At 41.0% G+C, this 26,053-nt stretch overlaps 1 protein-coding gene across 2 annotated transcripts in view; it reads left to right on the top strand.

The window, feature by feature from the left end:
- SESN3 (sestrin 3) overlaps positions 1 to 25,795 on the top strand; it is a 44,860-nt gene extending 19,065 nt beyond the window's left edge. Inside the window, exons 2-10 of one of the 2 annotated variants that reach the window (XM_052812646.1) lie at positions 4,821 to 4,886; positions 7,979 to 8,176; positions 8,927 to 9,109; positions 9,497 to 9,733; positions 11,253 to 11,400; positions 13,625 to 13,740; positions 16,162 to 16,352; positions 16,769 to 16,913; positions 17,754 to 25,795. In XM_052812646.1, the coding sequence (XP_052668606.1) occupies positions 4,821 to 4,886; positions 7,979 to 8,176; positions 8,927 to 9,109; positions 9,497 to 9,733; positions 11,253 to 11,400; positions 13,625 to 13,740; positions 16,162 to 16,352; positions 16,769 to 16,913; positions 17,754 to 17,840 (1,371 nt within the window). In that variant the 3' untranslated portion in view covers positions 17,841 to 25,795. Of the gene's footprint in view, positions 1 to 4,820; positions 4,887 to 7,978; positions 8,177 to 8,926; positions 9,110 to 9,496; positions 9,734 to 11,231; positions 11,401 to 13,624; positions 13,741 to 16,161; positions 16,353 to 16,768; positions 16,914 to 17,753 lie in introns of both variants that reach the window. The other variant, XM_052812645.1, reaches the window with a different exon arrangement.
- Positions 25,796 to 26,053: the final 258 nt, after the last annotated feature.

Raw genomic sequence — 26,053 nt, 5'->3', positions numbered from 1 at the left:
GTAGACCATGTTCCAGGATCCAGGAACTGAAAGTGGAGTGGAAATGTGTTCAGTGAGCAACAGTGAGGGTAGGAGAAACCAATTTGTAGGTAGGGCTTTAACCAGCAGCAGCAAATAATACTGCCTGTACCACGTGAACTAAAATGCAAGGCATTTGTGTCTGTCAGACTGAAAACCAGAGGTAGGCTCTGCGGCATCAAGTCCATGAGGTTGAACTGGTGTATTTTGATTTTGAGGAACTGTAAGATAAATCTGAGACTGGGACAAAATTGATCCCTTTGCGGGGGATACAGCCCCAGATAGGGAGTCCTAAACCCAGTTCTCCACTCCCACCCAGGTGTCCCAATGATGGACTCGACTTGCCGCAGATGATAATGTGTATTATAAAGAGGTAGACCACTGCATTTAAATAACAAAGATCCTTAGAAATGCTAGATGGTAGCACAACTGCCTGTAGATTATAATATAAGAAAAGGTGTAATAAATAAGAAAGACATACTCATCACCTTCCCCCCCCCAAAATTCGTGCTTGTTTAGGAAAAAAGTTTGTTCCTCAGGAGAAGCTAATTTTGGGATGCTCTTAGGATTTATATTTGATCTAATGCTGTTTATCATCCTGATGTCTTTATAGTGGCGGCAGTTTTTGTCAGAGTGGAGGCTCTGAGCCCTTTGTGGGTGTTTCCCAGCCGCTTGCACTGCTCTGGAAGTTCGCAGGGACGTGAGTGGCAGCGTTGCCAAGGCTCACAAAATTCCCTCTTGAAGTGCAAAATGTTTCTTCCCAGTTTTGTTTTTTTTTTTTCCCAGCCGCAGCATGGCCACCTTGATGTTGAGTTCAGGATGAATTAGCTTTTGCATACCACATGTGTGAGAAGCCCCTGTACACCCGCATCAGTGCAACCACTTGCTTCTCGCCTGTGCTTTCTGCGTTTGTGGGTATTCAAAAGTACTTCCTAAACCAGCTGTTCCATCAGCCCCGCCAGCTAGCAGCTCCGTTCTCAAATAAAACAGCCTCCTTTTACAGCTTCCTAAAAATAGCCGTTTCTTTAAAGGCTGGGGATGCAGTGACTCGTGATACCAAAGAGGAAGAAGGGTTATTTCTTTTGCTTTAGGCTTTGGGAAGAAAGCCGCTGTGCTGCTCCAGCGCCGGCCAGGCTCATGCTTGCTCCCGCTTGGGCTTCACAGCTGCGTCGCCAGCCGTGTGGCTCTGGCATCCCGTCCTTTGCCGCAGCAGCCCGGCAGCTATTTGAGATGCAGGTGCCATGTCCCAGTGCCCGCGGCCTCTTGGCTCTGGGGGAAAGGTGCACGGTCACTGCCACAACTAAAAATAAACCCGCGAGATGGCAAGTCGCAGCTTTTGGCTCTGGGGGGGTTTGGGCAGAGCTCGCCCAAGGACGAAGGTATTTCTTGCAAATTGCAGACGTGCAAATGGGAAATGGTTCCACTTTGTCACCGTTAAAATTCCTGATACTTGGCTCCTGACACTATTGCAAGTGCAGCTTAAGGAAAGAAAGCAAGTCACAGATAAACTTGCTCGGACCTGATTTTTCATGAATTCCTGCAGCAGCTCTCCCGTGGTCCGCAGAGGTCTCGTTCTGCTGTCTGATGCCACAGCGTGCTACTACAAAACCTGCTTCTAGGGTCTGGCTTGCAGTGGCCCCTGTCCCAGTAGCCTGTCCAGGCTCAATTTTCTCTGCTTGTCTTTGAAGCTTTTCATCATCTTTTTCCTTCCGAAGAAGTACCCCCCAAAAAGGCTCTAGTCTTTATGTAAATGGAATTGGTTGCAAACGTTTTAAGATAACTTATTCATACTCCAGCAATGCATTTCTGGAGGAACGTGAAGCAGAAAATGACTGGGATATGTGTGTACAGCATTTTAGTTGCTGAGCAACCTGTTTCTTGCTTCTGCCACTTAGCATAAGAATCCAATTTCAAATAAGGTATTTGGGACGCTGGCTGACTTAGCAATAGCCAGTGTAACCTGCAGAGACTAGTTGGACAGGGAAACAAACCCGCTTTCTTGGGAAACAAGAAGCTTTGCAAGAACTTTCACTGTAAAGGACCGTATATCTGCAATGTTACTTTCTAATTCCCATACATAGTTTTTCATGTTTGGGTTCTTGGGTAGACCTTAAATCACTGCTCTAGCTAAAGCATGCCCAGAAGCAGTGGTTCTTATCTACAGCTCAACAAAGCCAACATTATCTTTCTTAATGCTTGTAAACTTCCCATGTTTTTATTAATAGCATCCTGAGAACTTGTGCAACCAGATGATGTTTGCTCCTTTTCTTCTGACGAGCTTGTTTTAACCAGTTTTAATAAAAAAAGCTTTGGCGTGAAGGCAAAATAATCTTTCATGTTGATGGAAAGGAAGAGCATACACTTCTAATATAGAAAAAACCCAGCTCCCTGGAAGCGTGCTGTGATTGATTAGACTCACAAACTTGAATTATTATGTTTGGGGTTTTACTTTTTTTATTCTTGTTTTGGTTGTTTGTGTGTTTTTTCCAGGCTTGTGTTTTTGTAGAACTGCCACCACCCAAAAAGAATTGGGTTTTGTCCTCTTTGTAGTGTATTTAACACACCTCATTTTTCATGTCTGACTCTCTTCTTGGCTTTCTGTTGTCATTCACAGGAATTAATTGGAGATACTTGCCTACGTTCATCCACCCAAGTACGGTTTCCTCCTTTCCTTCTCAGCAGTAGCTTATCTGCAGGGTCAAGGGAGTAATAGCAGTCACATTGAATGGGGAAACTGGAACGGAACCCAGATCCTGCTAGAAGAAGCGTATGCATTTTTTTGCCCTGGTCTGGCCTTGAGGACCAGCTTTGCAGAGCCTGAAGAAGCAGTGTATAGGTCAGAGAGCAAGATGGAGAAGGCTGTGGTTCAGCTCTGGCTTAGACCTGTGCTCCAGCGAGAGCAGACGGTTTGCACCTATCCAAGTTGTCTAGCTCACGCAAGCTGCTTCCTCCAGATTATTCAGTATGAAATGAAGGTTTTAAACTCTAATATCTAGATAACCTTTATAAAACAAGTAAAATGCAACCTTAATAGTAATCTTGGAAAGCATTTCTTTTTTTAATGTTGGCAGAAATGACTGGCTGCTAGCAAAATTGTGTATGCAAAGCTAGAAGATGTCTTCCTGTGCCTTGTGTAGCTGTGCAAGGAAGGGGTTGCGTGTGCAGATACCCGGTCTCTCTACACCCTTTCTTCTTCATTTAGACTGAGTATATTTGATTCATAAGAAGTATTTTGTGGGATTTTGGGGCTGTGACAGTAGGCAGCGGTTGCAGTAAGTTGTCTCCTGGCAGCTGGGCTTCACACAGTAAATCCAGCTTACTTCTGCATCTTTTAGCAGCTAATTATTCCAAAGTCACAAATCTAATTGTCCTGTGAGAGTTTTCTTCGGAACATCTTTCCTGAATAATCACTGCTGATTTTTGCATGTTTTTTCATAATCTAATTTAGAAAGGACAGGATGTTTTTAAGGAGCAAGACAATAGTTACGCAGATCCAGTGGCTTCATTTTCCTGTGTGGAAATCGGTGACACGCTCCTTCTGGGACTGGTGCTGCTGTTTGTGCACATGGCAGTTAAGCTTAAACCCCCCTGGTAGAGGTATTTAAGGGTCAGTTGTTACGGAAAACGTTGGAATTTTATGTTAGGGGCCTGAAATATTTAGTATGCAAATCCAATACTGCTGTTGATGGATAACTTATTAAGAGTCACCAATGCTGCAATGCAATTAGGGACTTGAGAGTGTGCAGCCATAGTTTCCAGTTAGGTGGAGTATAACCATAAAGAGGAAAAGAAGAAAAGACAAGAGCTACTGCTTTAAATTACTGTAAGGGAAATTCAAGTTAGACAGGAGGAAAACTTTCTAACAATCCAAGGAGTTAGTCACTGAAATAAATGACCCAGGGAGATGGAGGAAGCTCCAGGAGGGTCTTTAGGAGGATGTTGGACCAACGTTGGTCAGGAATGACGTGGGCAGTGCTGGTCCTGCCCCTGGTGAACCAGAGGAGCAGGCAGCCTCCCCAGGTCCCCTTCACCCCTCTGGCTGTCAGCAGGCACACTGTGAAAGCCTCCACCGTTTATCTTAGTTCAATTTCTTATCCCTAATAAATCAAAAAAGTCCTCTGGCTCTTGTTACGCTATCAGCCTGTTCTGTACTAAATATATCATCCTCGAAGGGCGTTTCATGACTTCTAGCTGGAGTTTGCTTGTACTGCATGTGGTGTTCTCCTCCGGGCTCGGCAGCTGAGCGGGGCGTCCGTTTCGTCGGGTTTCTTGAACAAGTCTTTAATTGGGTCTTGCTGGTTTGTGTGGACTATGCTTTTCATGCCAATATTTGGTACACAAAGTGCTTACACGCTTCTCAACACTGAGGGTCTCATTAGATGCTGATATTGAAGAAAACAGTGTCTTGCTTATAATTTCCCGAGTGTGGCTTTTTTTCCCCTCTGCTTTCCGAACTTCCATTTAATCCAGTAAATGGCTAATTGTAGCATTGTGCCAAATGTTTTATTGCTGTTGTCTATGTATCTTCAAGCTGGTCTGTAAACCAATCAGGATTAGATTTGGGGGTTTTTTTCTGTCTTATCCCTTGCCAGAATTGGTGCCATTCATTTGTGCAAAGTACAGGGGATGCAAAGCTGCTGTAACCAATGTGGTGTGGTGGCTTACCTCCTCAGTGGGCTGTAAAACACCCAGGTGGCCTTGGGAAGAGAACTGAATCCAGGCCTTGAAGATCTCGTCTTGTGAAATAAAGCCAGTTAGTATGTTATTCCTGACGCTGAAGGAATTATGTGTCTGTTTTGCAGGAAAAAAGAGTACAAGTCTCCCCACCATTGACAAGAGGACCAAGTGCCTTTATACCAGAGAACGAAGTAAGTTTGTGGTTAGCTGGGTCGGGTGGGTAGTAGCTTTTAAAATGGAAATACTGAAGGACAGTTTTATGATCCTGCTTGTCCCATGGTACCCAGATGAGCTCCTTTGCAAGCAAAAGCAATGGTTTCTCTGGAGCAGGTGCCAGTGGGTAAGAACCGCTTTGCCCTTTCGCACAAGTGGTGCCGTTTGACATCTTTTTGGTTGCCAGCACTCCTGGAGACAGCCGTGAGTGCCGGCTCTGCTCTTCTCGTGGGGGACGATCACTTACTACTCTTAATGCCAGGCCTAAGGGGAGGCCTATCCAGTATTGCAGCAGTATGATTATATAGCTCTCAGAGCAGTGTCTGACCTTCAGTTTTAGAGAACCTGAAAATACGACTAACTCCTTAGACCGTAACTGTGGCTCTTGAGACAATTTATGGTTGAAAGGTACAGTTTGACTTCAAACTCAAGATTTCTGCCCATGATTTAATGTTCAACTTCAGCCTTGATTTGCAGCTTGCTACAGTAAGTAGAAACTTTGCTATGGTGGTGTTCTCCTGTGATCTCAATCTTCACAGTGTATTGTTTATTGATCAATTAATTATTTGGGATGGCCAACTATAAAACCAGGACCTTTTTTTTTGTTTTAAGTATCTGCTAAAGGCAGATAATTCACATGCTAGAAGGGCCAAAAAGACCTTTTGAAAGATGAGATAGCTGCTGTTCTCTGAGTCTCTCTCCATTTATACACTGACAAGGTTTGAATTTAAAAATAAACAGAGAGAGTGTAAAGGCTGGCAACAAGAAAACATAATGGAGTAAAAAGGAAGAGAGGTCAAAAGGAGTCTTTTAGTCTTGGGAAGAGGGGAGCAGAATGAGTTCCAGCCAGCCAAACTTGTGAAGAGGACTTCCCCTTTCATATGAAATACAAGATGAAATTGAGATGCCAAACTTCATAATGACTTAATTTTTCTCATGAAGTCAATAATTGTATACAAAGTAGAAAAATAAATGTAGTTAAAATGATAACATATTTTGAGAGAATTGTTAAATGAATTTATTTCATAGCTGATACACCTGATAAAGGTGCTAGCCAAGGGTGCAGGAGGAATCACTGAGGAGCTCTCAGAAAGGAGTAACCCCAGTGGTTAGCCAGTACAAGCAGGGAACCTCCACCTGTATGGATAAAACAGCTATTCAGTATCACGAACAAATGTTAAACATTGTTTGCTAAGCAAATGACTACCTTTTCCCCCCATTCCTTGGCATGAAATAACACAGTGGATAGGAAGGATGTAGTTAGAGATTAGTAACACACTGAATGTCTCACAAATCTTGATAATAGCACTGCTCGTTCAAAGCCTGCTTTATTGTCGTAATGGAAGGAATATGGACAGAGTGATAACAACTTAGTTGTAAAGGTTCCTGTTAAAGTGCCATAAGGCTTTGCAAGCAGAAAAACCCCCCATGTTTGTGGATCCATGGATGGTAATAAATCAGGAGGAAGTACCTATACAGTATGAAGAAGATAGTAATATAGGTGGAGATAAATCTCAGAAGCAATAATGTGGCATATTGCTATGCCTAACATAGCAACAGTGCAGTCCTACAGGATTATATTTCAATTTTGTCAGCAGAATTTCTTCTCTATAACTTGCACTGTTATAAGGAAAACTCCTGACATGCTGGAGAAGATTAGAAACCTTACCAGAGACACGAAAAGTATGATTTCCCCAAGAAACTACTAAATGAGACAAAGATCTCTTAAATACATGGGAGATACACTTGGTGAAGAATAAAGGTGACTCCTTGGAGTGGAGCGAGGTATATACAGTAATAAGTGAGATAAAATGATATCTAATGTGTGAATAAACTTCCGATGGTAAAAACATTCTTAAGGAAAACTGAGGAGACATCATTTTGGGTATAAAAACCAGAAAAGCTCACATTGTGAAGAGCTACACATGTAAAAATGATGGATCTGCCTAACTGCATAGTTGCTTCTTCCCTTTCTTTCTGGGCCCACAAATTAAAACAGGGAAGTACAGTGGTGAGAAGTGAAAATGTAGTATGTTGTTCACGTTTCTTTGTATGTAACTAATATATAAGATTTGATGGAAAAATATTTGAGACATGGTCTATTCATCAACCCACCATAAAGAAGGAAAACATATTTTAAGTAGAGTATTTCAGCAAAAGCGTTGTGTCTTCTTGGTTTTAGGCACTTTCTATCTTCATGTGCAGTAAACCAGCTAAAATGTTTTCTCCTTTCATGGTGTTTGCAGTAGTAAGCTGACTGGTTTAATACTGTGCAGTTTCAGAATAAATACTGGGTATTCTAGTCTTGTGCTTGTAACTTCAGTGGTGAACATGTTGAGAATGGCTGTTCTTGGTGATAAACACTGAGTAATAACTCTAATACTGTGTCAGGGCTTGCAATGCAAGAGCTACTTACTCTTTTGCTGTTTCATTTCATCTTGTGCCCAAGGTTTGGATTGGTTGGAATAATTAAAGAACAGCTTTTGTTTAAAGAAAGCATTAAATTCTTATTCTAAATAATACTTGAATGTTATGGACAAATTAGCATTTGATCTTCTCTTCAATTATACAAGCACAGAAGGGGTAGATTGCCAGGCTGTTTCTATAATTTGGTTACATAACCCAGTTCCTCTCCATTAATTTTGAAATTGGTTTTAGGGCTGAATGCTCAGGTGGTGTGTGTCTGTACAGGCTGACTTCCATAAAGAAGTTACTTTCCATTTATCTCTTGCTTAGTTCCAGTTCTCTGTACAGGTTTGACTGTAAGTATCTGTGAGTTTAGCCATTTGGGAAAGATCTACAGAAAAATGTTTTTGGTTTTCATAGAAACGTACTAAAATAACAGAGATACAGTGTAAAGTGCTCTTCAGTTCTCAGTATACAAGTAGCATCTGTATGTGTGTATTCACACACATGCAAGCACGTATATTTACAAATATACCTTGGAATCTGCAGCATTGCCTTTAAGTTTGTACACAAGCAAACCTTTCATCCCACAACACATTTCTCTCCAGGGTGAAAGCTAGAGAAAATCTCTTTCTCTGTTAAGTTTGTCTATCTTATTTTTAAGGTTATGCAAGCAAATGGTTTGGATGAACGTACTAATCTTCTTGTGGAAGAATACTCTACGTCTGGTCGCCTGGACAACATCACACAGGTCATGAGTATCCATACTCAGTACCTGGAGTCTTTCCTCCGCAGCCAGTTCTATATGCTGCGCATGGATGGGCCCCTTCCTTTGCCCTATAGGCACTACATTGCTATAATGGTAGGTACCAACAGGCTATATATTTTCTCCTGTGACCTTGGCTTGTGTATTTAAAAAAGAAGGAAAAAGGAAGACTTTATAAAGTAGAGACTAGTGTGATATTTTGACAGGGCATGAATTTTTGTAGTTGATTTTCATCAGAATAAAGCATGCCTAGCCAGAAGGTTTTCAATGAGAAGGGAGTATTGGCAACATCCATGTTTCCCTCTTTCCCACAATGATACTTCTCACATGCCCACCAGAGTGAGGTTTTACAGAGAGCAGTTGAAACTGTGTAACCTTATTTCTAGATATTTAACCCATCAGTGCACAGCAGTAGGATGAGGTGCAGTGGACTCAAGTCACAACAAATTCCAGGTGGACACTAGGAAAACAATTTTTACCATGAAGATGTTGAGACATTGCAACAGGGGCCAAGAAAGGTTGTATGATCTTCAAGGATGGAGATCTTGTCTGGACAAGGCTCCAAGCAACCTGATCTGAGTCAGCCCTACTTTGAGCAGGGGGTTAGACCAGATCTCCTCTGGAGATCTCTTCCAACCTAAATTAGATTCTGCGATTCAGAGTAATCAAATGTATTTTTATTGGAGAATCCTCCATACTGTGTAGCAATACATTGCACTATAAAACATGGCCCTTTGGAATGAAATTGTATTTTTGTTTTGTGTTAGTAACCTGTCTTCCACCTGCAGCAAAATCAGATTACACACTAATGTGCTGCACTTTTCCCTCTGTGTTTAATTATTCCAGGCTGCTGCCAGACATCAGTGTTCCTACCTAATAAATATGCACGTTGATGAGTTTTTGAAGACTGGTGGGATTGCAGAGTGGTTGAATGGTTTAGAATACATTCCCCAAAGACTGAAGAATCTGAACGAAATAAACAAACTCCTTGCACACCGGCCCTGGCTAATCACGAAAGAGCACATTCAGGTACCTGTTAAGTTGTGCCCTGTAATAGCAGTAAATGTCTGGTAATAAGAACTGCTAAGAACTACACAAGTGTCTGGTTAGGCTTTGTTACCGTGAGTTAAAAAGATCAGGGAAGTACTAGAGCATCAGATAAGCCAATAAGTTCTTCTATGTGACAAAGCCAACAAGATTTACTTTTTAGGAATAGCATTGGCTAAAATAACCCTGAAAGAAAAGAGGTAATATATTAGGTGTCTCTTTTTTTATCCAGTGAGAGTTTGTGTGCAAGAGGAATATGTTATTATTGGAAGAAAGGAATTGATCCCTTTTTAAAATACACAGTGTTTTACAGAAAACCTGGGGGCCAAAAGAAATTTTATATTTACACTTTTTTTATTCTCATTTCAGAAACTTGTCAAGACTGGGGAAAATAATTGGTCTCTTCCTGAACTGGTGCATGCTGTTGTCCTGTTGGCACATTATCATGCCTTGGCAAGTTTTGTATTTGGTAGTGGCATTAATCCAGAGAGAGATCCGGATACATCTAATGGAGTCAGACTTATAGCAGTCAACAACTTCTGTGTCTGTGATCTTGCCAATGACAACAACATAGAAAATGCATCCCTCACAAGTAGCAACTTTGGGGTTAGTGTTGCAAGAAGATTCTTTTGCTTGCCTCTGTTTTGCATTAGAAAACTTTCTTCCGTTCTTTCCTGTTTACATTTCAGGGTGGTTCGAAACTTTATGTCTACTTTACTGGAATGCTTGAGTCCGATAACTTACGATCCCTCTAGCCATTTTCAGTGTAATCTATTGAAAACCACATTGTAGCAGTGGATGGTAGTCAGAGCGATGTGATTTTGATAGTTAATCTCACAACCCATTGGGCAAGAGTAAAACTTGCTTTCAGCTGAAAGCTTAAAGTCCCAGTTTCTTCAGATAGTGTGTCACTGACTGGAGCATTGTGTCGTCCATGTTCCTAATGTGGAATGGAAAAAAATGGAAAAAACCCCAGAAGTCATAATAATAATAATTTTGACTTCAAGGCCTACAATCACAAAACAGGTCAATTCTGAAACACTTCCGTGTGGATGGGAGGAAATGTCTGAAATAAAATTACTTAATTATTCATGCTGGTGTTCCAGTCTTGGATCAACCAACAGAGAACTTTGATTACTAATTAATTGACTTAAATGTGGAAATTTTTTTCTGAAAGTGGCTCTATAATGCTTTGAAGACATGTCCTTGAATAAATGCCGATTGATGAATTAGCCTCATCACCTTTGGTGGAAGATCAGGATTATGAGCAGAGTCACTAGAACAATGTAAACATGTGATCAGTCTGTTCAATTGCTGTATCTTAAATTTCTGGTCTGTAAGACATGCTAGCTCAAATCACCAGGGTGTCTTATTCCCTGTTTGTAGTGGGCAAAGGGCTGCTGCTGACTCTGTGCTGCTTGTTAAGCAGTGAGTAGCATCCTAGAAAGCAATTACAGCTATGGGCAAAAGAAAAGAATCAAAAGGAAAAGATGGTAAAGAAAAACCAAACAATTTATCTTATGAAAAATCTGAATGATAAGTACAGATCACAGAACCCCAAACTTTGATGTATGTCTAGTAAAGAGGCCTGTTTTCCTCACAAAAGCAAGAGAAAGGGTCAACGTAATGGTTATTTTGATCATGTGTAATGAAAAGAAAAACACTGATTTGCTGTCTCAGGTTGTGTTCCTGCATTGCAGTGTTGCACTGTATCTCTTCAGAAGCATATTTTGCATTACTAACAGACTGAAAAAAGTTACCTTAATATTAAAAGTTATTTTCTGATACATGTAGGGCACACAGATGGCTTTTCCTGAGCCATCTACATGGTGGAATATGTATTATAAGCGACGATGGTTTCCACATTCAAGTACCACCTCTTCCGCTGTTAATCCCACTGCAGTAGATCACTGCGATAGGTTAGAGTAACACTTCCCAGCTCCCTTCTTCTAACTGTCTGAAAGCTGTTTGTGTACACTGTATGTGACAAAATGCGTTCTGGCTTGAGTTTGTGTGTTTGCTGCTGCTAACTGTTTTTGAGAACGTTTGTTGTCAAGCATGAAATCTGAAGATGACACACGTTGTCTATCTTCTAATTTTGCAGAATGTCATGGTGTTTTTGCAGATTGCAGATTCTTTAAGTGAGCTGGAGGCCTTAATGGAAAGGATGAAGAGGCTACAAGAAGATAAAGAGGACGAAGAAGCTTCTCAGGAAGAAATGGCAACTCGCTTTGAAAAGGAGAAGAAGGAGAGTCTGCTAGTAATTAGTGGAGGTATTTGTGCTTTTCCAGTTCTGTTTTGTTTGTGCTTTGTAAGAACTAAACACTTGAGGCCAGTTCAATGACTACAACTTTTTCTGTCCATTTCTTTATTCTGGCTCTTGGTCTAGTAGGAGTGTAGTAAGGGTGGTCCTGTCACTTGCTTCATCTGCTTAAGATTTCTTGATTGGCAAATAACACCATCCTTTTAGCTACTTGAAATTTAGCTTTGGTATATTAAAAAAAGAAGCCTGTAGGCTTCTTTTAAAAGTTGGGTGTAAATTTCTCTTTTTTTATATGCTCTGTATCTTCAAATTAATTCATTCATGTAAATATTCCGTAATATTTCACAGATTTAGGTTCTACAGTGCTTAGAACTTCAATGACACTCTTAAGTAGCATTCAGATATGACATTTAGTTCAGGAAATAAATTGGGATGAGACTCAACTTCTTTACCATTTACTGCCCACCTGGAAAGGACATTTCTAAATTGCCATTCTGAGTTACCATACTGCTGTGCTGTTCCACTCCCTGTGTTGTGATAGAGATTCTTAGCATTTTTTTTATTCTTAAATAATGTTCAAAATTCTGAGCTGAAAGCTTCTTTTGCAACATTCTTCATATGCTCTGGAGGCCTTCATCTCTAGCAAACCATACAATGAAATCTGTTTCCTATAGACAGGAAAGTGGGGTTTTTTTCCAAAGAAAGTGTTCAAAGAAAGAATACCATTAAGACAACAAGAATAATCTCCAACCATTTCCTCATAGTAGAGGCTACTTGAAGATGATAGCTTATGTCTTTTTAAGAAGTGACCCATAAAATGCTTCACATTTTACTGACACTGTTCTTTGTGAATTTAGATCTCTGTAGCTTCAGACCAAGTGTGTTTAAAGGTATCTCAGCTTTTGTGCACTGAGCCCAAAAGAGAGGAAGAATGTATTGTCGATCAGCAGAGAGATAGTTTGTGGCTCTCTAGGAACATGCAAAATCTCTGAAAGAAGATAGATCCAGCAACGTCATGGTTGGATTTTAAGAAAGGGACATTGTCCATTCTTGCTCTGTTTTTCTTTGGTGAGACAGTATCAACAGTGCAGATAAACTGACACCCATTGCAGTTTCATTATCAAATCAGGACTTCCATGAGTCTCTGCAACTTCAGGCATATAAGGAAGAGGTGTTGTTTGGGACAGAAGGAGGGTTTTTTTGGGTTTGCTGATAGTTTTGTTGACGTTCCTCCCTCTTTGCCTTCTGCAGGTTTGAGTTGAGAGGTCTGTATGTGTTGGGCCTTTACCCTTTCATGAAATTCAGTCCTTGTCAGGGGAGGGGAGTGTATGTGTGCAGGTTTTTTATTCATCTCTGAGGATTTGCTGTAGCAGATGCTGTGCAAGCTTCTTCCTACGCGGTTATGTTTTGATTGTTTAATGAGGCAAAGAGGAGATAAAGCACTTCTGCAATTCTTAGATTAACTGACTTTTCAAGGTGCTAACAGTGGACATATGGCAACTGTTCCGTGAATGCAGGTGGAAGCGAGCCAGGATTTTAACATGAGGGTCAAATGCAGTCAGCTATGCAGTAGTCAACTTCTGCAGAGGTAGTTACACAATCAAGCCACCTGTTTATTCGAGAGGGAAAGATTGATTCCTGATAGAGAACCTGTGCTTGCTTAGTGACACATTTTGGAGCTCTTTGAAGATGCTTAGTTACTAGAGCTTCTGACAGAATTTCAGCCTGATGTACTGTAGAGCTTTTTGCTTTCATATAATCTTCAACTGATATTTACAAGTAGAGTGTTGCATTGCGTTCTGGTTGTTCATACTCTGGGTTAAATTCCTAACACCATACCTGCTCAGCATAGCAATCCTGTTGTCATGGGTGTGTTTCTTATCCTAGCACAATGACTTTACTAACGGGATTCATCTTCCTGATTTAAGATACCTAGCCTCCCTCAGAAGTCAACAGAGAGCAAAGCACACCTCCAGACAGAAGTTTAGCCCATCTCTTCCCATTTTGTAGAAGTATGTTAGATGTCTGGTGTAGGCCGACATTTAGTTGGCTCAATGAAAGGGATGGATCCCATACAAGCAGATTGGATTGAAATGTTTCTTTCCTTCATACCACTCTCTTCCTTTGCACAACTTCTAAAAACGTTCTCTAGTCCTGTAGTAGAGTGGTAGATGGAAGTCGGCGCTAACTCATGTTCTTGCCTAAAGCAAAGCATTTTGCTGTTTTATTCACAGCATTTGATGATGAAATAGTTTCTACAGATGTCTCCCGCTATATTGAAGATCCTGGGTTTGGGTACAAAGACTTTGCAAGGCGAGGAGAAGACCATCTGCCAACATTCAGGGCTCAGGTACCATCTCTTTAAAGTACATTCACTCAAAGAAAGTTTATATATCTCATTACAGGGCAAATAGCGTAAAGCAGTTGTAGTGGGGCATGTTTGTTGCATGCTCCTTTTCTTGTCCTGGTCCATTAAATAACTCGCAAGCTTCCATAAATCTACCTGAGATGAGTCTTTTCCTATTTGTAAATCTCAGACAAGGGAATACTTAGCTTTCAGTCTTATTCCAATTATTACCAGAATTAATGTTTGAATTAATGTTCGAAAACTGTAAAGCATATCACTAAATCTGGAATAAAAGTGAAAGGTAGAAAAGAAAGAATTGCTTTCCCCTCCCTCCAGATGTTGTAGAAAAAAATCCACTGGAAGAACTCTTTATTCTTGTCATTTTATCAAGTATTCTCTGTCCAGTGGTGATCAATACCTAGATGTACATATATCTATGAGAGCAAATTGGTGAGTATCATTTTCTTATATGCACCAAATCACTGGACTTTGAATATTGGGAAAGAAAAGCAGTTCCGAAATACGATTACTGAAATTTTTGTCTATATCTGAATATATTTTTTTAGTGCTGTTGAGGGAACAGCATGTATATTTTACCTGTACATTGCTTACATATTGGCATCTTTTTCCATAAGCAGGCTCATGAAGTTCATAATATATGTAACAGGAGGGACATTCTAGGTGGTTCTGTTACAGCTTATAGAGTAGATTAATCAGCGGTCTAGTGATAAATTGCAAGCAATGGAAGAAATCTTAAACCAAATCAGAGAACTTCAATTAAAAAAACAGTGGGTGCAGGAAAACTCCATGGTCAGAAAATTTATCTAAGACTGTAAAATAAAGAATCCATGATCATTCTCAGGAAATGTATTTAGCTATATAGCAGTCTCTGCTGATCTGGGTAATTTACTCTGTGGTCTTTCTACAAGCCTGAAGTAGGTAGATACTGGCAAAAAGAATAAGGCAGAGTCAGTGCCTGTAAATCAAACATTCTGCTTAACTACTTTAGGAGCAGCAGGCTCCCATGGAAAAAAGCTCTACAGAAGTTGAAATTGAAACTAAAACATCTCTGCTCTTAAACAAACAGGACAGCTTCTGGCCTACATTCAAAGGAGTCACCTTGATAATTTAACTTTATTAGTATGTCCCACTCTTAAGCAGTTAGATGTGTATACCCACAGCCTCCCAAATGTTCTTCTATTAATGCTATTCAAATTGTGGTAGCATCCCAAAACCCTGCAATAAATCTAATCCTTCTTCTGATAAAACAAGACTGCCTTTATCTCTGTGGCTTTAAATTTAATAATGGAAAAAGGTATTCCATATGCAGCAGAATGTCTTTAAACTTTTTTTTTAACTTTTTCATTGTTAGTATGAAACAACTGTTGTTAGTAAACAGCACTTTTCCCCTCCTGGGGCTTCTGGCTTTCGGAGGCTTTTGTGATGGCCCAGGTGTCCTGGACACCTTTACAGGGCTGGTTGGTATGGCATATTTCTCACAAGCCTCTCGGTCTTCTGGACTGGCAGCTGGAGGCCAAATGTGATGTTGTGGTGCATTTTAGATGTCACTACATGTTAGGCAGCTGAGTATTGTCCTGCGTGCTCTTCCCTACTATCCTAGTCAAGGGGCAAGTCCAGCTGACGTGCCCTGAAGCGCCGGGGTGAGGACCCTTGCCCAGCAGTACCTTTTGAAAACAGCCAGACACAGGAAGGATGTGGAGATGATGCCCTCAATTGTAAATGTGGCATCAGTGATTGAACGATTGAACACTTGCCAAGGATGTGGGCAAACTAGCATGTTCTGTATAACTGCAGCGTGGAGAGTGGTTGCACACTGCTCTGAAGCAGGGTCGTTCACCGCCGCTGATGGCGTGCCGCCACTCTGCAAAGATTTCCCATTCCTGATGTGAGCAGGCAAGCTTTTATCCTTGCAATTCCAGGTGCTTGTCTAAGACCAAAGCAGCTTGGATTTTATTTGGTTGTTCAAGGATGGTTCAGCACTTCACCCAATGAGTGTACATCCTGGCTGGAAGTAAATACTCCATTTCTGCTCAGAGCTAAGCATCAAAGCCTCCAAGAAGAAAAAGTTTTTAAACTTACAGGCCCATCCCACATAGAACGACACTGGTCAGAGTGGCACAGCAGACAGTGGAAAATTGCCTCAACATTTCAAGAGAAGCTTGGGTTTTTTTCTCCTGTAGTCTAATGATATCCAGCTGGAGGTGGGGTGTTGTGACATGATATTCATTGCCAGGAAGCCTGGGGCAATAGAGCAGGTGATATGGATGAAGGATTCAAAATACAAATTTTTTTAAGAGAATAAAGTTAAAACTAGCAGACAGCAAAACCTGCTGAGCTATAGAGAGGACCTGATAGGGGCTTCATTTCATTTGTACATTTATATATTTCCTTCTCTTCCTGCAGGACTATACTTGGGAAAATCATGGTTTTTCCCTTGTAAACAGGCTTTATTCTGATATTGGGCATCTCCTCGATGAGAAGTTTCGGATGGTATATAACCTCACATATAACACTATGGCAACACATGAAGATGTTGATACAACTACGCTAAGAAGAGCTTTATTTAACTATGTCCACTGTATGTATGGAATCAGGTATGGATGAAAATCCCCTGGCTTAGGAGTGCATTTTAAACTGTGTAAACAGAATGAAAAATGAACCGTGTGAAAAGCATGATTTTAGACTCCGGGTGTTAAAGTGGAGATGGTACCGCAGTCTGGAAGTTAAATTGGTTTTGCTGGCATATCAGTATAACTTTTGCTTCCAGTGGAGAAAATGCTTATGAATCGGGATGGAAATTATTACAGAAATGTCTTCTCCGAAGCCAGCCTGTATCCTTTGTTCAGAAAAGACAGCATCCTAGTACTAAGCCTTTCAGATCCTCTGTTAGCAGGTAGTTTTCTAGCATGTATAATAAATGCTCCGATTCCCAAACTTAAGAACATAATGCTGCAAAAGACCATGCTTTCAAAAACTTATATCCAACAGAGTGATTGCCTGTGTTATTTAGGTATGATGACTATGATTATGGAGAAGTTAATCAGTTACTTGAACGCAGCCTGAAGGTTTACATAAAGACAGTGACCTGCTACCCAGAGAGAACTACCAAGCGCATGTACGATAGTTACTGGCGTCAGTTCAAGCACTCGGAGAAGGTACGTATTTCAAAGCCAAACTGACTTCACAGAGACCCCCGTGCTGTTTAAAAACTGAAATACAGTGACACCCAAAAATGGCAGCATTGTCAAATTAACTGTTTTTAACCAGAGAAAAACAAATGAGATTAACTAATTGAGTGTTAGATATCAGTTTTACAAAAATACTTCTTAGTGTACTGGAAATACTGATTCTTTTTTTATTATTATTTTGAGTGACTTCTCCATAAAATTGAACTGACAATTGTAAAAGAAAAGTGGATAAACTTGGGAATACAAAAGTTGTCAACTATGCCAATACTTGGGATTTGGGGATCAAAAAAGACTTTAACTCATATATATATATATATATGTATAAAAATATGTAAAATCTTCATGGTGTTTTTCATCAATAAAAATGTCAACATGTCTTCAGATATCCAAGTTAAATGCTTCCTGACAAGAGTTCAGTGCTTGTGTGCCTGCTAGCCTATCTGGCATGTAAACTATTCCTTATTCTCTGCTCCTATGTAGCAGTCACAGGTGGTAGTGAAGAAAACAAAATATAGTTCATAAAGAACTAATACTATTAGGATACAAAAATGGTTTTATTGGGACTTCTCAGATGGAAGATTGCTTAAAGCAGTAGTTGAGGCTAGTTCCTTGCAGTCCTAGGGTGTTGTCTAGTATTGGCATACTACACAGCTGTCTCAAGAGGAACTGGAGTCCTGCAGCAGGGTACAGAGAGAAAGGACATAGTTCTTGCAGCAATGCTTCACTAAAGGTCAGAAATTTTAGTCTAAACGAATAAACAATGTTGCATTCAGAGGTGAACTAAATGGCTGATATAATTTTTAACAGGTTCATGTCAATCTACTTCTAATGGAAGCTCGTATGCAAGCTGAACTTCTGTATGCCCTTCGTGCCATAACTCGTCACTTAACCTGAAGCATTCGCTGGGCAGGAGTAAAGGAGTTTTTACTGAGTATGTAAAGACCTTTTGAAATAGATACACACCAGAAGCTGTTTGTGATGTAGCATCAGGTTATTCAATTCTCTAGTGTCAAAGTTTAGCCGTGCTTCTTGGCGGCTGTAATGTGCAATGACGTGTTTTATTTTCTTGATGCTTAACATTACTAATGATAACAAAAGTAACACTGAGGAGCACTACTCTGCATTGTTTCCGGCTGGATTTCTGCACAGTGGTCAGGATCCTGAAACTGTTTTTATTATATCCAATCCTAGCGCTTTGTTCTTTAAGCACTGGAGTGAAGTGCTTAGAGACTTCTTTTTCCAAGCAATCATTTTTCAGATTAGTGGAGTCCAGCAGAAGATTGGTTCTGCCTGTCCTGAGAACGTACCACCATGTCATGACTCGTGACAGACACGCAGGCTGCGTTGCATTGAATTGCCCACTGGATTCTTCTGTGTCTCCTGGAGACTGCCAGTCACTGTCTTACTACAGCAATTGAAGGTGATGCGAGATGTGGATGCAAACATTGAGCACACTTTAATGTGAAATTAATCATGATAAATCCTACAGCATGCTACTGAAGCGCGAAATTCATCTGCTTTGTCGTGCCCCTTCCCAAGAGAAGAGGCCTCACGATTTGCCATTTCAGCCACACTTAACTGTGTTTCAATCATGCATAATCTTGTTTTACTGACAGTCACCCTCAGTTGTCCTTACAATATCCATGCTCATCACATGTTGCAATTTGTTTAGTTGGCACCTATAAAGTTAAAACACAGGCTGACCAAAAATAGGGTTGTGGGTTTTTTTGCACTCTCTTCTTTCTCAATGTTTTAACTAAGGAAAGTAAAGGAAGGCTAGCATATCTGTTCTTTCATATTGGATGTGTAGAAATTTATTTCCCATAACTTTTTCATAGCATGAAATTTTAATATTCAAAGTTTAAAAAGTTTCTATGCATTAGTGTGAGTGAACAAAAGAAAAGTGCAATATTTAAAAAGAAAGCAAGCTTTTTTCCCTATCATGCCACTGCTAAAGTGTCCTTCTTATATAGCCATAAAGAAATTTTAAAACCAAATTTCTTTATTGTCTAAGGCCTAGCAGTTTTGTTTTAGCTTTTACGGCTTAAGACAACCTGATACTGAGATGCCAAAGCATCCCCAAAACAAAGCATTCTTGGACAACCAGTAATATTGGGGAAGGGAAGAAATAAGCTGCCAAAAATGTCACAATTTTGTGCTGTTTTCTGTTGCTTGTGGCTAATTTTTAAGAGCACAAAATGTTGATATTTATAGCTTTATTTTGTATTGCATTTAATGAACCAGTGAAGTGCCTAAAGAGATGCTTAAACTTACCCAGTAGGATGCAAGTTGTCACTGCTTCAACTTTTGTCTGTTGGTTTGGACTTTTCATATTTCTTTGAGGAGGGTGACCTTTATTTCTGTTGCATACATTCAAAACTAACTGGATAGGTTTATGTTTAATATTCCATTGGATTGTAGAAGTTAATACAGGATTTTCTTCCACTGGTGATAGCAGAATAGTTTAAAAAATACTATCATATTTTAACACTTTTCATTGACAAAATCATGGACCAGTACGCTACTAAAGTTAGTTTTCTCTTTTCTTCCCTTTTCCTGATACCTTGCTGTGACTTCGCATGTTGGTTTTTTCGCTTTATCTATCTGTTCCAGATTGGAAAGCTAAATGATTGTACACTTTTCTGCACTTTCAGACTGCAGACTCTGCATGTGAAAACCTTTTGAGGAAGAAATCAGTAATTTTTTTTTTTTTAATGTAACGTTGGCTATTTAGAAAACTACCCAATAGACAGCATCAGACTCTTTTCTAGAGAGAGCATTGGGTAAAATACCAGATTTATTTGTCTTGTATAGCTAACTGCAAAGATTTCTCGGAAGTATTGGGATGCTCATATGTGTGAACTTAGATTAACTTTCTAAGTTGTTATGATCCTTTTTCCTCCCTCTTGTGACTGTAGTGGCCATACCTAATGGCTTTTGTGCATAAAACAGTTCTGCTGAGAGAAGATTTCATGCAATACTTTTGCTTTTTTCACGTGAGAGGAACTGTACAGTACTACTTTAAATTCCTTTGCTTTGAAAAGTCAAGTAGTTCTCAAGAAGCACAGTTGAGCTCTGGAAAGGAGGTGAAACTAGATTTGGGTAACTAATATGACGGCTTAGTTTCCCTTCAGAAATGCAAATACTCTTAGAGTAGGTTGAGTTTTATGTTTGGAAACATGAGTGCCTTTACTTCTTTCCTTATGAGATATACTTGCCAGCTCAAATGCCTTCTGAGCAAAGTACATGAGCAGATTTGAAATATAGAAACCATAAATGGATTGCTTCATAAAATTTGTAGTAAACCAGTGATTTCTTCTTTTTTTTTTTTTTTTTTTTTAATTTAAGGTGCCATATCAAGTCACATATGGCCTGCAAGACATTCCACTGTAGGAAATGTCATTGTACAACTAGTTTGCTATTTCTCTTTTTTTTAATATTAAATGCAAACTTGAAACTTCTGGAAATGTTTTCCATGTGGCATTTTTTGGCATTTTTTTTTTCAAAGTATTGCATTTACAGTGTAACAATTTATAGCCTAGTTTTTATACTCAAATTTATGATTTTTAATAGATGTTTGTTCAGAATAGGTGTTTAAAGTCAGACAACTCTACCATACACTTTACGCACGCTTTAGGCTCACACTGTGCCAAATTTTAATGTGCAAGTGTTCGTAGATTTTTTGCATTTTTAAAGCACTCATGAATGTGAATCTTCACACTTTGTTCATTAATATTATTCTTAAGAGTACCATAATCATTGGAAGTGTAAATACTCTCCCTCTGTGTTCCTTTATTGGAATTGATATTTACCAGCATTAATGTTAGTACACAAAATCCCAGCTGTGACCAACATAAAAACAAAGTGTACAGTCTCCTAGATCTACTGAAGAGAAAGCTTGGTAGGTACAAATGAACCAGTTAGCACAGGGAATGCTGTAAGTAGGAAACAGAGCTTTTGGGCATGGACAGTTTCTTATCATTGCAGAATTGCTTCAAAATGTGTGTTGCGATAGAGTACATTCTTGCTGAAATTGCTCCATATTTTTTTCTGTGTAATGAAGAGGACTGAAAAAGGTGCTAGTTGGAGAGAGCATTTGCATTTCCCAGAACATCCTGCCTGCAGCCGAACATCACAAGAGTGCCATCATACAGGAACAGGAACCATTTTAAACTAGGGTACAGTTTGTGCAGATAGCTACTAAAGCTAGTGTTGTGGTATCCTATGAGAATCTTGGTGAGCTGTAGATGGATTTATTTTCATCAAGACTCAACCGAAACATACGTTCTTTGCCCTAAATCTTTCATTAAAATGAAAAGGATGTACTTTCAGCTTTAAGAGTTAAAGAATTACCATCAGCTCTTCCTATGTGTTAAAAAAACTTTTAAGGACAGGAAAATCAGTGATTGTAAACAATTATAAACGTAGGCCTCTCTAAATTTAGAACAGATCAGAACAAAAAGGAAAACATTTTGCTTCTCTGTTACTTGAGTGCAGAAGGTCAAAGCACCAGATTCTTCAAAAGTATTTTTGTTCATAGTGATGCTGATAGGTGTTTCCATGGGATTTGGAAAAAGCAGCTAGTTGCCTGAATTTCAGTGGGAATTTAAGCACCTAGGCACTTAGCAAAATCCTGCAAGGTGCCCACTTGTATTTTTGAGTCAGATTTTTAAAGATACTTAGTCACCTAAATTCAATAGAATAAAATCAGTTTCCATAGAGATTAAAGGAGTTATGTGTAGCAGATCCATGTGATTTGCAGCGATTGTTATTGAAATGGGTTGTTTTGGGTACTTAAAATAGGCTTAGAGAAATCTTTCCCAAAGCAGTTAAACTGTAAGCTGCTGCTCTTGCAGAACAGGTTCTTGATGTTTCTCATGTGTGTGTGTTTTCCATGAACATAGGCATGCATTTCAGGCTCATGTTCCAGAGTTTGGACTCCCTTTTAGAAGAGCTGGATTATTTAACCTCTACTTGCAGAAAAGATACATTGGTGGTAGCAAGTGGATAGCTTGTGCCCAGACTAAAAAGTTTTGGCCACAAAGAAATACTCCAAATCTTCTTGATTTCAAGTGATGTTCTTTCAGTTACTTTCCTTAGAGGTTTAGATCCTTCTCCCATAAATAAGGGGTGATGTTGCACAAAACGGAGGGAGAAGGGAGTGGATTCATTGTACATGAACTTGCCCAGAGCTGATCTGAATATAAAGCTGTAAGAATCGGTTTGCTGTTAGTGATCATTCCAAGAGATGCATCCACCAGCTTTTCCACATTTGGGGATTTTAAATGAAAGTTTTTATCTCCAAATGAAAATGAATTTAGCATTTCATACCTACTGCACAGATCACAGGTGTGGGAGATGGAGAGAGCACAGTAGTATGAGGAAACTTTAGGACCGTCTTGATCAGTGTTAATTTATCCCTTAGAGCACATTTCCTGGCATGCGGTAATGCTGCTGCTCCCCCAGCACACATCACATCTCTCTTGCAGACATTTAATCCTTCTGCTGCTCACCAGGGGCAAAAACTGTCATTTTCCAACGTGCCACCACCACCACCCTCCATCAAGTGCTTCCTATCTTCCCAGCTCACAACCCCTAGCAGTCATGCAGGGACAACCTCCTAGCCTTAACCTTGTAAAACAATGCTAGGTTCCTGTATCACTGTTTGCTGTTGAGTTCAGAGGGTCTTTCTCGTGTTCAGAAACACTTAATTGCCATATTGGGTTATTTCTGGGCAGGAAAATTCTAAATCTGCTTTGAAAGGATAACACTCCGTACTTGCTTACACCATTTAGGTATCATTTGCCAGTAGCGTGTCAGATTCCATCTCTGGAGTTACAGTAATAATCCAGTGGATCCACTAAGGAAACGCTTTCTTTGGCAAAACTCCCCGTGCTTGAGCTGTTCAGCCGTGCAGGTTTCTTTGAGGGATATCTAATAGGGGATTTGAGGTCCTGTTGTGCCAGGCAAGCTTACAGGGCCGTTGAGTCAGCAGCTCCTCGGGTGCCCTGCAGCCGGGCAGACTGCGGCCAACATGTGCAACAAGTAGATTTGGGTTTTTTCCTTATCAACAGGATAAAACGAAATGCATGCAGTGGAGTGGCTGCTGGAGGCATAGGCAGGGTTGGGTGTTCCTACGGGTACGGAGTGTCATCAGGGCTCGTGGAAAACAGAAATCTGAATTCTGCTCTTGTTCCCAACAGTAGTTAGAGGTGGTATTGAAGATGCCAATTAATACACTAATTGTGGGGAGCAAGCCACGCTGTCAGTGTCAGAAGGTACAGACCACCGGCGCTCTCGAGGGGACATAACCAGCACAGGAGGAGGTGACATGTTGGTCAGTTAAAGAAACTTAACCGATGTGTCTGAGACATTCTTGTGTATGTCTGGGTGTAGGGGAGATGGTGGGAGGTGCCTCCTCCCGAGGTGTCCAGAGGGCTTCTGTAGGACGAGAGCTGGGCCCTTCCCTTACTCCACGGACAGAGCAGGGGAAGGGAACCATTCACTTCTGCCGGAGAAAAACGTGCCGCTGTTGAACTGCATTTTCTTGCCCCCATCAGCCCTTTGAAGGGAGTTTTCAGACAAAATGGGTGAATCACCAAGCATTGTGTCTCCAGCTGAGGGCTCTGGGGGACAGCGGCAGCAGCAGGTCCAAACATGCACGGAGACACGCACGGTCCAAAACTGTTTCTCATTCCCCACTTCATGCTCATGTCGTGCCACCAGACCCAAACCTCTTCCCTCCAGCCCAGCTGCCACATGCCCAGGTGGCTGCAGGAGCAGCCCGCTCGGGGTGGTGGGAGATGCGGCTGCTTTTAGGGGGAAAATAATAATAATTAGGCTACAGCCCTTGGACTCTGCAAGGCGATGCAGTCAGAAATCTTTTCATGACTGTGACCGGAACTGGATATAAACTGTAGCTTAATAAAATAGGAATTTTGTAAACTTGAAATCTCTCGGTTTTACCCTTTTCTCCTTTTGCTGGAAAGCCACACGATGAATGTATATGCTTTATCTTTCTATCTGACATAACTGAAAATTAGACTGCCAACTCCTTGTTTTGTATTAGCCTTTTTTTTTAAAAAGAAAAGTTTGTGAGCAATATATGTAGCATGCTGTGAACGTCTGTTTTGATCTTTATAGTTACTCTTTAATCCATCAGTATTAACACCAGTTCTTTTTTGTGTTCCCCTTGGTACTTCGTATGCAGTGTAAGCAGAAGCTGTGATTGGCTTTGCAGTCCTGTGCCGTGTTACTGTAACTCCTTGATTTTTTTAGGAAGCACCTGACTGTGGGCCACCCTGGGGCAGGCAGCGTGCCCATACACGACTGCCACTTTTCGGTCTCTTGTACTATGTATAGTTTTAAGTAGAATAAGCTTTTTAACAGAATATTGATGCGGTTTATGAGTCACGCAGGCTGCAAGTGTCTGGTGTGTGAGAGTCTTTGTATTTATAGTTGTTGGGGTTTGGTTTTTTGTTTTGTTGGTTTTTTTTAATTCATAAAGTAGCAAACTTGATAAACATAGCCACTTTAAACTGCTCTTGCTAAACAGACCCTGCTGTAGATAAAATACCACTGTAGATACAGGGAGATGTGCCGGCAGACCTCTCTCGACCATGGGTGAGCTGAGCCCCTCTCTGCGAAAACCACGGTCCGAGCCGCACGGCCGCCCTGCGTTTGGCTGCATTTGGACCCAAACGCCAGGAAGGCTGGGGTCTGGCGTGTGTTTCAGCCCCCCGTGCCCATAAGCCTGCCGCTGGCTGCCCGCCACGGTCTGCTCACTGGCGCACGGGGGCGGAACGTGAGCCTTGCTGGCGTGGCAGGGATGGACAGACCAGCCGCCGGACCAAAAACGCGGGCACGGTGTTTCTGCAGCCGAAAAGCTTCCAAGCCTCTCTGGAGTGCAAAAATTGGCCCTTGATTTGCTGTCTGCAGAGCCCAGCATGTTGGGGTAAGAAGCAGCATTGGCTCCCCGTTGGCGGCTGTGGGTCTGAGCCCCCTTGCCCGCAGGCTGGGGCGGCGGGCAGGGCAGGGCAGCGCTGTGCCCCGGGGAGCGGTGTTTCACTGCATCTCCCACCTCTCGCCCTCTGGACGGGGGGTACGTTGTACCAGCCCCAGCCCGGCAGCTGTCAGCTTCTTGCCTTCTCCTGCCACGGCCGCGCGGATGTTTCGGGATGGAGGATTAAAGACGAAGCTCTGACCCTGCTGCTCCCTCCCACCACCACGAAGCAGGGAAGCGTGGTAGCTCTGTGGGTCCCACGGTCCCTGCAGCATCCCGCGGGCGGGTGGGGTGGCACGTCACCTGTCCTGCTCCCCGGGCCACCGCCTGCCCTGAGCTCCGGAGGTACGCCACGGGCTCCGTGCTTTCGCAGGAGGTTTGCCTGCGGGGTGAGGCAGCTGCTGGGAGCTCATTGTGGGTTTCCACAGCAGCTTTTATCATTCATTTTTTTCTGTTGTTGCTGGTTGGGGGTTTTTTCATTGGTTTGGTTTTTTTGGTTTTTTTTGCAGAGGACAGACTGACCTAGTGGGATGGATTTTTTTTTTTGTGTGTGTGACTTTTGTTAGTTTTTAAGTTACCCAACTTGAATTTATCTGAACAGATGCAGAAGGAACTTTTTTTTTTTTGTGAGTTAAGAGACAAAAACGCATTTTTAAACAAAGGAATCATGTATTAACATTTTAACAGCAATTCATAAATCTGCACTTTTTATGAGGTTTTGAAAAATCTATTTATAGGTACGGAACAATGGGGTTTGTTTAAAACTGTATCGCATTTATACTTGCTGAAATTACTTTCATTGTTATCAGTAGGAATTTCATTGGTTAAATAAAATGGATAAAACCTGCCTCCTGTTTGAGCCATCATTTGCCACGTGCTGGGGAACACGTCTCTGGAGCAGAGCATCCTGTGTTTTGGGACGAGATCCAGCCCTGGAAGTGTCCTACCCTTCCGTGCCCTTGTCCTGGTTTTTAATCCAGGTATTATTTAATATATAGATTATTTAATCTATGCATACATAGATAGATACAGATAATAATTCTACTTAATCTATGTGAACGTGGGTCCTGAAAAATGTATAGTGCTTGCCAAAGGGGATGTCTTT

Source organism: Harpia harpyja, chromosome 17, assembly GCF_026419915.1.
Source record: "Harpia harpyja isolate bHarHar1 chromosome 17, bHarHar1 primary haplotype, whole genome shotgun sequence".
Taxonomy (NCBI): domain Eukaryota; kingdom Metazoa; phylum Chordata; class Aves; order Accipitriformes; family Accipitridae; genus Harpia; species Harpia harpyja.
This window is presented reverse-complemented; position numbering and strand designations above follow the sequence as displayed.